The 15,812-nt window shown below is 36.0% G+C and overlaps 1 protein-coding gene across 3 annotated transcripts in view; it reads right to left on the reverse strand.

The window, feature by feature from the left end:
* Positions 1 to 15,812, reverse strand: part of NBAS (NBAS subunit of NRZ tethering complex) — a 163,294-nt gene that overhangs the window by 60,092 nt on the left and 87,390 nt on the right. For all 3 annotated transcript variants that reach the window (XM_061989926.1, XM_061989927.1, XM_061989925.1), the window contains 2 exons: positions 15,186 to 15,323; positions 3,823 to 4,052 (listed from right to left, as the gene is read on the reverse strand). In XM_061989926.1, the coding sequence (XP_061845910.1) occupies positions 3,823 to 4,052; positions 15,186 to 15,323 (368 nt within the window). The remainder of the gene's footprint in view (positions 1 to 3,822; positions 4,053 to 15,185; positions 15,324 to 15,812) is intronic.

Genomic DNA, 15,812 nt, shown 5'->3' on the forward strand with positions numbered 1-15,812 from the left:
TATATATATATATATATATATATATATACACACATACATTGTAAATTCCAAATTAGTAGCCACAGTTTGTCATTCCGGACATAAAAGCAGATCTTTTTAACCAAGGACACAAAATAGCTTCTTTCAAATCAAAACATGTAAACATACATTCTTTTGCATTTCCTAAAAATCATTTTATGTACTGTCACCAAGGGGATTATTAGGTAAAAGGAAGGTGAAGATTGTGCAAGAACAGCAGAGTGAATATGCCACTGGCTAAGGAGAAGATAACAGGATATTCAGCAAAAGGTACTGTGGAAATGATGAAGTCAACTACAGTATTCTGCAGGCCAGTCCTCAATGCCCATCTCAATACTTTCATTAACATACAAAAAAATCCCATAATATTTTACTTCCCTTATATCATCAATTCAGATACAGAATACCTCAAGAGAAGGAAAAGATGACCTTTAGGAATGATCTAATAACTCTCTGCTAAAACGTAAATACTGCAACAACTTCTGAGATGAACTGTGTGGTTCTAAAATGAACAACAGATGTACCGAAAAGAATCCAGTGAAGGCCCACAAAGACAATTAAAGGACTGGAGCATCTCTCCTGTGAGGAAAGTCTGACACAGCTAGAAGAGAAGGCTACAGGAGACTTCAACGTATGTAAATACCTGAAGAGAGCGTGCAGCGAAGATGGGGCCATGAAGGTGACTGAGCAGAGGAATAAGTTGCTCAGGGAGGCTATAGAATCTGTCCTTCAGGATATTCAAAAGCTGCCTGAACATGGTCCCTGACAACTGGCTCTAGGTGGCCATATTTGAGCAGCGGGATTGGGCAAGATAACCTCCAGAGGTCCCTTCCAACTTCAACCATTCTGTGACTCCAATACAGTCAAAGAGGAAGATTTTATTAATGCTTTAGTTACAAAATAACTCAATCATACAAACCAGGAGCAGCTTTTGGAGCTAGTGGCATCCATTCCTCCTATTTATAAACCTGACTAATTTCTTGTCTTTCTGTTTAAGAGTGGCATGCAGGGGCAGTATAAGGCATGGAAGTTTAAGGAAATTATATTCTAGAAATGAAGGATAGTAACATTGTCAAGGTAACACTGACAAGAGAAGAACAAGTATTTGTTACACAGTGAAATATTAAAAAAAAAATGGCCATTATCTTGTAAAGGACCTTTTAACTGTCTTTCACGTGCCTTTCCATGCCTATCCCTAACTTTCTCTGTGACCCTGAGCACTACCAGAGAAATCCCCTGAAGGCTCTAGTGCAGGCAGATTTTGGAGGTACTTCTTGTGTGCTGTTACACCAAGACTGTTTTTGCATCAAAGTCAGTAATGTTTCTGTCGATGGTTCTTAGCTACACTGCCTTGTGCTTGCATGCATTTCCAAAGTTCCAGAAAGTAAAAAGGTGCCTGTGGAAGTACAGTTCAGCTGTACTTTCATTCCTGTCTTGTTTTCCAAATCCTCTGTTGTATCATACATGTGCATGTGTTTGCTCACAACTGCTGCCTTCAACATTTGATGTTTACATCAATCAGCTACAAAGCTTTAGAACCACCAGTGAATACAATAAAGGGAAATGAGGCCCCCTTTTGCAGTCACTCACCCTTAAAAAATGTTTTTAAAAAATTCAACTTGGAGAAGTGAAATGAAGACTTAAGAAGAGCAAGTCGTAAGTTTCCTTTCATGTTTAAAGCAGGAAAATGATACGGAACGAAGTCTGTGGCTGTTTGTTAGTTCTGCAGCAACAGTTCCTCAGGGAGAAAAGGCTATGTCTACACTGGAAATAGAGTAGAACAGCATAGAAAAAGCCTAACACAATGGTTCAGAATTTACTGTTACCAGTAAGAACTGAAGTACATACAAAGTGGTTATATACAGGGCCTTCTGGTTTAGTTTTGTGAAAAAGGACCTAGTTCATATACACCAAAATAATTCTGCAAACCCCATAAGCACAAGTTAACTTCTGAAATTCAGATTGGTAATTGCACAACTTTTCTAAAAAACTAAAAAAAAAAAAATTCCAATCAGTGACACAAGACAAGAAAAAAAACTGGCATTCAGTCATTAAAATCAACTTTTGATTTCAATATTTTAAGAGAAGCATTGAAGAGCTGAATACCTGAGGGCAAGTATTATAAGGATAATTTATACATTTATAAGGAATTTGAACATTATTTTCAATAGAAATGCAGCTTGAGTTAACTGAGAAGACTAAAGCAAGAAAGCTGAAGATGTAATTAATTGGATCTTTGGAACTGCCTAATATGGAACTACCACTGATCCACATGTGACAAAGCCTTATTTTAGTCTTTCATATTGTGTTTCCATCTCTACATACTATAAGGAACTTTCTCTTCTTATTTTTATTATTTGGGGCTGTTTAGTCTAAAAAAGAGGAGACTGAGGGGTGATCTTATCAATATTTACGAATATCTAAATGATGGATATCAGGAGGTTGGGGCATCCCTTTTTTCTGTTGTAGCTAGCAACAGGACAAGGGGTAATGGGATGAAGCTGGAACACAAAAAGTTCCATTTAAATATAAGAAAATACTAATCCACTGTGAGGGTGACAGAGTCCTGGCCCAAGCTGCCCAGAGGGGTTGTGGAGTCTCCTTCCTTGGAGGTCTTCAAGACCTGCCTGGACATGTTCCTGTGTGACCTGATCTAGGTGAAGCTGCTTCTGCAGGGGGGCTGGACTAGATGATCTCTAAAGGTCCCTTCCAACCCCTACTATTCTATGATTCTATGATTTCCTTTATTTTGACAAAAGACAGCATCTGAAGGGACTTTGGATGAGAACATAATTATTTACATGCTGCATCCAAACTAAATATCTGCAGGAATAGATTTTATAGATACAAAGCAGTAGTTTGCTTTAGTGGTAGCATGTTTAGTGTTCAAAACCTGAGGTTACGTTACTATTATTTGGCATTTCATATCCATGTTTTTTTACTAACACATGTGTATTGGAATTGCAGCTATGAATACCTTAAAGGTGAACAACTGTGAACATCTGCATGTGCTCTTCAAAAGATTTATGCACACAGTAGTTCAAAATTAGTTTTAGTATTATATTAAAAGCTTCTTATGCACGGAATTCTGACAGTCTAGCAGTTATTCAACTGTGATTGTCTTCAAAACACTTAAAGAGTCCATGTATATTCATGAATTGTTCACAGCTTAAAAGCTCCTACATGTAGATGTTAATTAAAGGTATTTTTAAAATGAAAAGACAATATTATCCTGAATCTTTCCTGTTTTTTTCTATTCTGGACAACCAAAAGGTGAGACAAAAGCATTTTAATTGTCAGAACATGTGCACTGAAAGCTCAGTACTTGAAAAAATAATACAAGGGAAAATACTGTAAGGTACAGTAGCTTTAAATAACTTATTAGAAGTGATACAGTTTGTTAACTTTTCTTAAAAAAAACTATAGCTCGTCACAAACTTTGGTAGTTAGGTCTGTCCTAATAGATTGCTAGGGGAAGTTCAAAGGAATTGAAAGGAAGTTCTCCACCTATGCTCCAATTTAATTCATCCTTGATTAACTTCAATATTAGCGGTTAATAAACAAGAGTTATAGCTTCCACTAAAAGTTATCGATCCATTTATTTGAGCAACATTCCATACAAGTGGAGTAGTTAAATAGGAAACGCTCCAACTGTAGCAGTATGACAGTGTAAATACCTAAAGCAACTGGTAACTTATCCCTTCTAAAGGTCAGCACTACTTTCAATTTACTTTCCCAATTTAAAGGTTAAAGCTTGAAGTAATTCCATTTTAAAATAAAATCAACATACTAGACATTACTTACTCTGTCAGTCCTAGTATTGTTTCTCTCTTGTACTGTCCATCTGCTGTAAACCTCTGCACATCTACTCCTTTGCCAAGTCCTTGCAGAATCTGTGCTTGAGTGAAATCCAGTAGTCGTTCATTGTAGTAATGAAGCTGATTTATTAAAGTTGCTATTTCTTCAGGCCAGCCTGTATAGTCATACTGAGTAACATGCTTCGTGACCATCTGAATCAACTCTTTCGGATCAGTCTGTGAAAATAATTGACAACAAACTAATACAAGCCCTGTAAATTTCTGGGGGGAAAAAATAACCAACAAAAAACCCCACACAAATCTGAACATTTTAGAATTGATCCCTGTGTTCAGCACTGAAATATTTGTTTCCATATCTGAGAAGTTTTAAGCACAACTAAATTTCAAATTTTCTGTAAGTGTTATTTGCTCTGATGTTAAAATTTATCCTTCTGGAATGTTTTAGGCTATTCTATATCCTACAAAAATTCAAAGAAACTTACCTAAGACTGAATTTGGTTTTTTTTAAACATTCATTGAACTAGGCAACTGATTGGTAAAGCACTTGAACAAATACAAGAAAACTTACTAAATTTCTTCTCAATTACAAACAAGTTCACTCTAAAAAAAAGACTTTATCTCAAAAACAAGAATGGAAGCAATATTGCAAACTGTTTTGAAATTTTTTGTTACTGAAGTTTTGACACACTTCTTTTGTACAGCTTAGTATTTTAAATGTTGACCACTAATACCTTCAAAGAATGAGAAGTGTTACAGGATCTGGAAATTACATGAGGCATTGCATGAAACCTTCAAATAAATGAATATTGATCATCCATGGATTAGGACAACCTTTTTTTTTCTCAAAATATCTTCATCACAAATAAAGCTTACTTTGTGTGTATTAGAAATTGTGCATCAAGCCACTAACTTTTGTGGTCAAAAATCCCACAGAGCAAAGTAACAATTTAGAACATGAAACAAATATCTTCTCTGTGTTAGGAATAAAAAAGAAATGCAGGTACTGTAGAGAGTTCCCAGTCATCTCAAGGTCTAGACAATTGCTATGTCCAGGCATCTCCACTTGAACACGGCTGTGTGAGACAGGTATTCACTCAGTCCACTCAACAACTTGAACTCTCTCTTCAATGAAAAAATGAGGCCACTAGCAGCATAATGCTATAAGAAAGTATTGTGACTTCTGTGTAGCATCCACCAAGGAAAGAGTGTTGCAAAAAGAGCCACCAAAAAATACCTGGGGATGTCAATTGTAGCTGAAATACTTTGTAGAAGAAATAGTCAATTTAAATGCTGTGATATTAAAAATGTGGAGTGTACTGGAGAAATATAGCTTTTATTACAGAATAATTCTGCTAAATTAGAAGCTAAAATTATGAATGTTAACTAGATTGTACAGCAAGGTAAAACATACACCAAATGTTTGAACCTCGAGGAATGCTTGAATTTTTGTATGACTCGCTGGTCATTCTAAACTGATTTTTATTTCTAAGTCTTGGCTGCTCACCAAGTTATATTAAATACTACAGGGCATCCTTTTTCCTCTCTGCATGATATTTTTCTGAAGCTCTCTAAACATTGCAAACTCATTGATTTTATAAATAACATAAGTAGTTCTTTCAAGGTTGCTTAGAAGACTGGTAACAGAATAATAAAACCTCAGAAAAGAGATAGGCAAGCAGAGCAGTGCCTCTACAATACAATTATATCAGCTGGAAATCAATCCACTGCTTATTATGTACTCTGGTATCTCAGTGTAGGTGATACACAAGAAATCAGTGTATGCAGACAATGAAAGTCAAAGCAAGATTAAGAAACTTGTTTAACATAATTGCCTAAATCCTCTGCATCACTGAGAAAGGTAAGTCCCTCTGACAACCTGTGAAGCTAAATTTGCTTTTTTAACTATGTTTCCTAATTAAGAGGAGTGGAATCAAATATCAACATTCTTCTTCCAGTGCATACAGTCCATCAGATTGTTCATAAAGTACACAAAGACAACGTTGAAAGTATTTTCAACCAAAAATGCCAGAACTCTTCCTTGAGAAATGGCTTCTGAAAACGAAAAGATAACATTTTTAGTAAGTTTCTTGAATAGCACGTAATTTTTTCCTGTGAGGCAGAACTAAACTTGAGTATTTAGAGCAATAGCTTAAAATCATACCTAAATACTATGAGAGGTAGATTTTTTTTTTTAATTTTATTTTTGGTCCACTGTTATCTTGAATACATTGGGTAATCATCATCTTTAAATATGAAGTTGTTTTTTAAAAAAACAAACACAGTCTGCAACTTTACTTCCAATCATAATATGCTGATCAAGTTGTCATCTATCACTAGTGTCAAACTTTATTCCCCATTTGTTACGTTACCCTAAAATTAATCTGTGTGCAATTCTCTATGTTCCCTGTTTATGCTTCAAAAGAACACCTTAAGGCTATGTAATCAGCTTACTCATTTTTCTGCTAATACTTTTGTCAAATATCTACAAAGATAGTTCTCTTTATAATGCTGTCAAAAAAAAAAAAACACCCAAAACCTCAAATTAGCACTACACTATTACCTCTGTTTCCTTTTCAGAGTCTTCCAGATTTCAGAAAAAGTGCCAAGGTGTCCAACTCCCTGCTTTGCCACATAAATCTCCCCCTGTACATTCAGACAGCAGTTTTAACAGTTTCCCCTCCCTGACTATTCAGGAAGCATACTTTCACAGAATCACAGAATGGTGGGGGTTGGAAGGGATCTCTAGAGATCATCCAGTCCAATCTCCTGCTAAAGCAGGTTCAGGTCAATCAGGTCAACAGGAACACATCCTGGCAGGTTTGAAAACCTCCAGAGAAGAGACTCCACACCCTCCCTGGGCAGTCTGCACCAAGGCGCTCTAACTCTTACAGGAAAGATCTTTTTCCTAATGTCCAAGTGGAATTCCCTGTGTTCCAGCTTGTGCCCATTACCCCTTGTCCTGTCACTGGGCATTACAGTAAAAAGACAGGTCCCATCCTCCAACATCTGCCCATTATGTAGTTTTAAGCATCCATAAGATCCCTCTCTCAGTCTTCTCTTTTCCACGCTAAACAGCCCTAGGTCTTGCAGTCTTTCCTTTTAAGGGAGATGCTCCAGTTCATTAATCATCCTGGGAGCCCTAATCTTACATATGAAAACAGCAGCACACATAGGGACAATTTCCAGAGAAAGCAGAAGAGCTGATCCCAATGTATTACATTACACTCTTGTGAGCCTCCTTTGCAATACCAAGAGAAATCCTTCATTAACTACCCATCAATGCATTTTATTAATCTATTGGACTAGCACTATGTTTTATGATGTAAAAGTGTTGTCTTGGCAATAGTGAAACAACCTGACATGGGCTTGGCCTGGGAATTAAGAGGGAAAAAAAAAAAAAAGAGAGAGATAAAAGAAAAAAGCATCCATCAGCTCAGCATGAAGTTAATTTAATTTCACACTATTAGATGTGATTTACTCAACGTAGTTTAGGATAAGCTACTGTCAATTTTGAAACATCAGCCATTACCAGTAGCCTCAGCTGGGTATCAGGGTCCATCTGACTAGATATTTTAAAGCAGTATTTCTCTTTAACCATCTGAGAGTCACACTTGTGAAGCCCTTCATAATCTGTATGTCACTGTGGTATTATAAAAGTAACACTGATTTTAAAAAGAGGTAGGAAATGTTGATGTTTGAATTGCTTCACATAGATCCCTGATTTTTTTTTTCATAACTTGGTATTTTCCTACTTGATATTTCTCCCTGGCAAGTTGGTATTTCTTGTTTTTTGGGGTTTTTTTGCAAATATCTATAGAAGAGTTAATTCAGCCATACATATCAGTCAGGAAAAAAACAAAAAAATAAAAAAAGAAGGAAAAAGGTACATCTAAGTCAGTTTTTCCTCTTGTTTCTCTCCTGCTCAGGAAGTAGCAACAATTTTACAGCTATGTTAAGACAGATAAATAATAAAAAGCCCTACCGTAAACACGTCACAGAGATAACAGTAGAACACTGTGAGGCTATTTAGCTTGTCTGCTTCTTTTAAGACCAAGGATCTTTCCAATAGTTCCAAAACCAAATACCATTCTTTTGGTTTTGTTTTTAATGTAAATGATCTTCATACTGTAATTCAAAAATTACTAGGAACACTGATTAAAAATATACTCATAATTACCCTGAATACATAGTTGATGTGGACCTTTTGGGATTCAAGTTGCAAAACATTTCCATCACCTTTTGACTGTAATTTTTTGGTAATGATCAAAAGCTGTAACTGCAGTGCAGCAGCAGCATGTGTAGGCAACATTTTTCCTCACATACTGAAGTAAAAAAAAAAAAAGATTTATAGGAAAGATGTAGTTCACTCAAGAAGTAAAATCTTGAACCTGTCTGTTCACTCAAGGAGTAAAATCCATCTCTCTATATGACACTTTCGTAAATTAAATCCATGACACTTCTCCTCAACCAAGTCTGTTGTCACACTGTAAGTTGAGGGTATGTTAACTTAAGACACATCAACATGTGAATTTGGGGTGGCCTACAGTTGTCTCACCTCTGATCTGCCCAAAGCAAAAGATGAAGTGTATGGCTGAGATGGAAAACCAGAACCACACACACACTCAAGTGCAAGCATACCTCAACTTACATTGTCTTCTCACTGTTGCAGCTACACATCTTGTCAGGCGACAACATTAATTTGTTCAAGATCAGCTTTCACAAACATTTTTTAAACAGGTATAGGAAGCAGCAAATCCCATCACCCATCAGTGAAACCACATCAAGTCAACATGTAACAACACCTAATAGAATACTTTTTATAAGCTACAAGATACATCACCGTCCTGGTTTCAGCTGCAAAATTAATTTCCCATTTGCAATCAGCAATATTCTTAGTAAATAACGTCACAATTTAGGTAATTATCCTAACTTTCTGTCTATCTCCCTTTTCTCTTTAAAAAAATCATTGTGTTTTCTTCTTGAACAAATTACGTTACTGCATATTCTTTTAGAATGTATCTTTAATCTTGATCTATATGGCAGCAGCTGTAGTCATATACAGACTTTGGGACAATCATACATTCCTACTGTAAAACTTCATTACAATATGATACAGTTTAAGTACAATAGTGCATCTTTTTAATTTGTACAGTTACTTGACTTGATGCTTGCAAATATTTTTATATCGTACTAATTTAAAGTCTGAAAACTGAACATTTTATTAGTTACAACACACATTATTTCTTCTTCCAGACAATTATTAAAATGACGGAAGGCAAACATCCAAGGCATCCAATATTATCACTAGCACTTCTGATTAAAAGCATGAACATTTCATTGACCATATTCTCTTATTGTGATGTATATTTTCATGAATAGCTTCTTAGGCTAAATTTTTAAGGCAAATCTAGCATTTATCCTCAGCTCTCCAAGGCAAAAAAAAATCCTACCATAAAACTCAAACCAAAAAAAATCCTACCATCAAACAGCGAAACAACTAGAAACTGAAGAGGAGAAGCCAGTTCTCTCATTTGATGGGAATTCAGCAATGTTGGAACAGTTACCTACACTGCCAGCCCACATGAGTAAATTTTGCTAACATATTTTGTGTTCTAAGTTGAACAGAAAACTTTAATCAGGCTACTTGAAAAATTCATCACACTCACTGACTAGACAAAATAGTTACAGAAGCAGAGAAAAAGAAAGAGGAAAGAGAAGATAAGGACAAATGACCAGGGCAAGAATGCTTTTAAAAGCTGTTGGTCACTTTAACGCTGTTACCCAGAGGGGAACAAACCCTTGAGAGAGAAGAAAGCATTAGTACTTACCCCAATTACCTCCTTTGCATGAAAAGCCACAAATATGTCTCTGGAGTGACACAGACAAGATATATCTCAAGCCTCTGCTAAAATGAAAGGCTGGTTTGAAGATCCTGATTTCTAAAAGAGTTATTTCTCAATGGCTGGCTTAAGAACAACACTTGCTCTGCTTTCAGAAGTAGGATTTAACAGAATAGCTTATGTAGCCCTTCAGCAATAAAAATAAGCAACTTTCTAACAATATGTTTTTCTTCAGAAAAATGTATCTTGAAGAAATAAAGTGTAAGGCAGAAACAATCTCCAAGTAACTACTTAATATTAGCTTTTTGCTGAGTCACCTAAACATTATTCAGCACCAAGTGAAGGTGGTAATGCTTTGCACTGCTCTGTGCTTAAAGAAATACAAGGACGTACAATACACTGGCTTTTCTATATCAAATGTACCTCAATCAAAGGAATATAGGTGTCACAGTCTGACTTTGATGACAGTAATTACTAATCTCAAAGATCATACTGGACAGCGTTCAAAAATGTCTACCCTGTTAGTTCAGGAGAGTTTATTTGAGCTTCGAAGCCTTCAGACACAGTAGTCTTTAGTGAGCTCTCAATTTTTGGTAGTTTAGATATTAATTCGTTGTTTTAAATGTGGTTTTATTTATTGAGACATTACTGAGGAGTAAAGTATACCAATGTAGAAAACTCACAAAATGTGATAGGTCAAACAAGGAATTTTTAAAAAGTAACTGAGAAGTGTCTTATGAAAAAGGCTGATAATAACATCTTCAAAATCAGGAAAGCACCTAGAGAAGTTGTAGGTTCACCTGGTGAAAAAGTGTGAAAGGGGCCATCATGGTTTAGTGGAAACCAATGAGATTTTTTTATCAGACCTCACTGCTGAAGATGTATAGGTGAGAGCTCAGAAGAGCTTGATGCATTAGAAGAAAACATCTGGGGAGTGTCAGGCCAATTAGGTAAGTTACATCATTGCACACCACCATGACAAGATGGCATTCATCCCTCAGTTCTCAAGGAACACAAATGTGAAATTATTTTAAATGGCAGAGTAACGTGTATCAACAAATATAAAAAAACCTGTCCTGCCACTGGGCACTACAGATAAAAGACTAGCCCTAACTTCTTGACACATGCCCTTTAGCTATTTAAGTGTTGATAAGGACCCTCCTCTGTCTTCAGTAGGCTAAACAGCCCCCGGTCTCACAACCTGTCCTTGTAGGCGAGATGTTCCAGTCTCCCAGTCATTTTTGTAGCCCTCCGCTGAACTCTCTCCAGAAGTTCCCTGTCTCTATTGAGCTAGGGAGGCCACAGTTCTCCAGACACAGTATTACCAGGACACAGTAGAGAGGGAGGAGAACCTCCCTTGACCTGCTCAACAACCTCTCTTGATCCTCAATGAGCAATAAATACTTAAGTTTTCTGATGATGTAAAGTGTTTAGCCTACTTGAATATTTAAAAATAAAAAAAAGAAAAGTACAAAGAAAACTTTTCCCAAGAACAGTTCTTATCTGCCAGCTAATCTCTCATTAACAGTGCAGACAGAGAGAGAATAGTGCAGCTAGATTCAAGGAGTTACACTCTCACCTCTTACAAATTTGCTTTTGGAACTATCAGATATACACTGGCTTTATAAACAGAAGCATATGCCAAATGAGACAGATACTTCCCATGCCCTCCAAGTATTACTCATTAATAGTATCTGAACAGGTAGAAGCAAGCAGCTTGGTATATAAGATAAGAAGTGCTAGGTGTAAACAGCAGCAATGAAAAAAAAAAAAAGAAAGAAAAAAAAAAGTGGAGCAATCTAAAACCAGCAAAGAAATTTGAATTTGATGTAGAACATGCAACTGACATTTCAAAGAGTGAAGCTAAGGGGAGAAATTACACTGTCAAAGAAAATTTGCTAGTTTTCAGCATCACTAACCAAAGAGAAGTCAAAGAGGAGACAAGAGCTTGAATCACGAACTGAAATGGTAATAAGAGTAAAAAAAATAACATTTTAAGTGCATCATAATCCAACAGGAAAGAGAACGATCATTTTACCATCTACAACAGACCTAGTGCTAGCCATCAAGCTCATGGACAGAAAGTTGAACATCAAGAGAATTAAATGAGTATGACAGTTTGTCAGCTTTGCATGTCAGGGTTAATAGAGTCCAGTTAAATCAATTGGAGATGAGAAACTTCTATATTCTTTCTAGTGAGTGAAGTTCATAATTTCAGAATGTGATAGGATATTATTATTAAAGAAACCAACATGCAAACATTTCATGAGCATTTGTTTTCTAATAAGAGATTACCTCATGTATAGGCTTCTAGCTCCACTGCTCTGCTACATAATAAAGTTAAAAACACTAGAGCTCATATAACATGGGTAATACATCTGGTAGTCTGTATGATCTTCCTCCTTCCCTCTTCCTTTATACAGCCTTCATACACTTAACACACTTAAAAGCTTACAAACTTCATTACGACATGACATGTCATTTCACAGAGCCCCTAAGCAGGGTCCTGTGAAAAATACAAGAATAGACAGAAACAATGACAATGCCTAGCAATGACAGGAATAAGGAGAAACAGCACAGGAACTAAAATACACAATAGTTGTACAAACAGAGACAGAAACAATAACAAAATCTGAGAAAAAACACGACTTTGAAGACAGTGAATTTATGTGAGGTGAAAGCAGACTTTAATCTGCCTTATACAGAGAAATTGATAGAGGCTTCCCTACGCAGCAAGCAACGGACAAGTGCAGTGGGTTAAGTGCATAGAGCACACGTGCACCCTTTCACATAATGACTCAAAAGGCAGTTTTATCAGGCTATTTAACTCTGTGGAACTGAACTCCCAGCTTTCTCCACCAACACTAAGTTGCATCAAAAGCACCACTAAAGAGAAACTCTGTGGCTACTATTTCAACATATTGACAGTTGCTGTGCACAAAAGAACAAGAATTAAACTAATTTTATTGAATTCAATTAACTGGTAAGGGAACAAACTGAAAATCTAAGAATTTTCTTCTAAGAATTACTTTCCTCATCTGCTAGGACTGGTAGATTTCCCATGTCCCTCTGCAATTTAGCAGTATATGTTAGAACTGTTACTTGATGCTCCAAAAAAAAGAGAAAACCCAAACAAACTTGCTCCCCAGCTAAGGTCAGTAAAATACTCTCCAAAACCACAGAAACACCTCAGCATTACATTATTCACAGGAGGACAGGAACATAACATAATAATTAACCTTAGGGTAATTGAACTTGTTCATTCCTTTCCAGAGTAAACAATCTCCCACATACATTTATTCTAGTCACTTATCAGACCACCAGGATAGGACAAGTGAGGAGATAAGCTGTTAAGAGCAAAAATTATCAGCAAATTTCTTGCTCAGCTGTATGCTTTTCTTCTCATTCATCAAGACAAGAAATTAGTGAGCACTGAATCAGAGTGGGAAGATAGCCTTGAAGTTGTGCAAGCAAGTTTCATTAGCAGCCAAAACACTGGTGTGTGATCAACACTTCTAGCCACAAACCCAATGCAGAGACCATAGAGGCTACTATGAAGAAAGTTAACCCCATCCCTGCCAGGCCCAGGATAGACCTAAATCAACATTAAATACAGCTTCTCAAAAGGTAACCAGTTTCCTCACACCAATGCTTTCCACAGCCAATCCATTTCTCTTCTTCTGTCTGGTGTTACGCTTACAGTTCTTAATCTGTAGCTTCATTTGGTTGTAGAGTTCCTTTAATGTCTTCCTCAGAATAAGAAACTAATATAGCTTAGATGCTTTAATGAAAATAAAACATTACCATAACAACTAAAATTCTGAACTGTCTAGGGTACAAAATTAAAGCAGTACTTTATAACCAAATCCTTTTGTTTCTGCTTACAGCAAAGTAATAACTTCATCAGAAATAGAATTTATCAGGATTTCCTTTCGCACATCAACAGTATCAAAAAAAGTTAATGAGAGCTACAACTCTCCTTTGATATGCAGATATTAGCTGTCAGTATTTCACATCACAGCTATTAAAAAAAAAAAAAAGTATACTTCTTTTGCTCAAAAGCATCTGTTTCTATTTCTCCTTTTCTGCTTCAGTGATATTCCCTCACTGGATACCCTTGGAATTAGTAACAGTGAATGTATTCTCCTGTTTTCTTACTGGGCATTCAGGACTTTTTGTTTTTCTTTCTTTCTTTTTCTCTTTGTCCTTTTCACTCAGGATCTTCTCATACAGTTGTTTTCAAAAGCTGTTTAAGAGTAGTACTGAAACACAGCACATATTCCTTTTAACAAACAACTTAGAATTCATTGCTTACCACAGTCACACACAATATTTTACCAAGATGGAACAAAATATCCAGACAAAGATGGTATCAGTACTACCTGGTGGAATTAATAAGGCTTTGCTTATTAAATGACAATTGGAGTAGAAATAGTGTACTCTTTAAGATCTCTGTCCTCATTCCAATTACTTATTCCTTCAAAAGGCTTCAGAGTTCTTTCTATAAAAAGATCATTTAAAGTAGTATTTTTTTCATGAAAGGTGTGTTGCTACAGTTAGACCTAGGCTCAGAGAAAGCTACCTAACAAATATAAGGAATTCCTCACAATCAGCGTTTTACAAGTCACACAAATTGTGGTCATGGGCTGTTTTCCTTTAGTTTCTAAATAGAAGATAACAGAATGCAAATCTCAGCAGGAACATGAAAGGCTGCCTAATTGCAAAACTGGGCTCTCCTCTGTAAATCAGGAGTCCTTCTGAACATCAGAAAATTCTCTTCTCATGCTATTGTGGTTATTAGTGGTCTCTTTTTTGTAAACTTGTGACCAGAAGTGTTCTTTTAGCTGAAATCCAGAGCTAGACTGAAAACTAAATAGTCGAGAGGCTCTCAGAGTGGCAAGGAAGTTTTTACTCAGGTATCTCTGTGTGAATATAATTAGTGCCTTCCTAAACTTATGCATGTGACCTCTTTAATTTGGTTTGGCATTTACCATGTAACTGTTTTTATCACAGGTGACAAATAAGCAAAGCTGAGTCATTTCAAAAAGACACTCGTTAAAGGATATAAAGACATTCATCAATGAATGAGGATGAATTTCCAAAATGCCACATGTAAACTGAAATACAAACCAATACACTCAGGGAAGACCATGGACATTTTTTGAATGGCACTGTTTGTGTTGAAATGGGACATTTGACTCTTCCTAGGAAGTATTCTACTGAATCAGTACTTCAAGACAACAGCATAGGCTATGCTCATTATTGCTCAGTGTTTATAAGCTATTTTGACAAGTGACTGTGCTATTACCTATAAATGACACTTGACATGGTGCTTCAAAAACTATTCCACAAATTGTGGAGTACTTGTCTGTTTACAGCACTGTAGAATAATAATTATGCTTATAAGTCAGATCAGCACCTTAACAGGCTTAACCCATGTACTGGCATTTTAGAGTAGCTTTAATGCTGCACATTAAATGATACAGTTTTAAAAAGAAAAAGTACTAACCCTGTAGAGAGGGTGGCATTTGTCCTTGAAACATGGTGCCAAACGAGCATAGATCTGCAGGCTATAGTAATAACTTGCCAGCTGGAGAGATAACGCAGAATGTAATTGCTTTTCAAAGCATTTGTTGGCATCTACTACCTAGGAGAAAGAGAGCATTAATTTAGATGAAAGAATTAGCAAGCATACAACAGTAAGCGCATAAACTTTCTAAAAAGCTTCTTGCTGTGATTTAGAAATAGCTCTGACTATGTTTTTCTGGCAGAGAAGTAAATCAGTAACCTCATCCCACATACAAATATAATTCTGTATTATGATGTTGTCCCTCCTCTTGCACAAACACCTAACCAAAATTATTTTCAACTACAGTTTTGCTGCTTCTATACTAAAGCCATTATCCATATATCTGAGCTACATTACAACTGTCAGTCAGGTCATCTATGTACTACTTTCAGTAAGAAAATCTGTTTTTTAGCTACTGTCACGCCTAGAAGGCAGTCCAATGGCATTTCTTCAGTTACAGATTTTTATAGATTGGGTTAATGCACTGAAATTTATTTAAATGAACTAAATGATTTTAAAATCTTAAGAAATTACTTTTTTTAACAGAATTTTTAAATATTATGAATA

Source organism: Colius striatus, chromosome 2 (genome assembly GCF_028858725.1).
Source record: "Colius striatus isolate bColStr4 chromosome 2, bColStr4.1.hap1, whole genome shotgun sequence".
Taxonomy (NCBI): domain Eukaryota; kingdom Metazoa; phylum Chordata; class Aves; order Coliiformes; family Coliidae; genus Colius; species Colius striatus.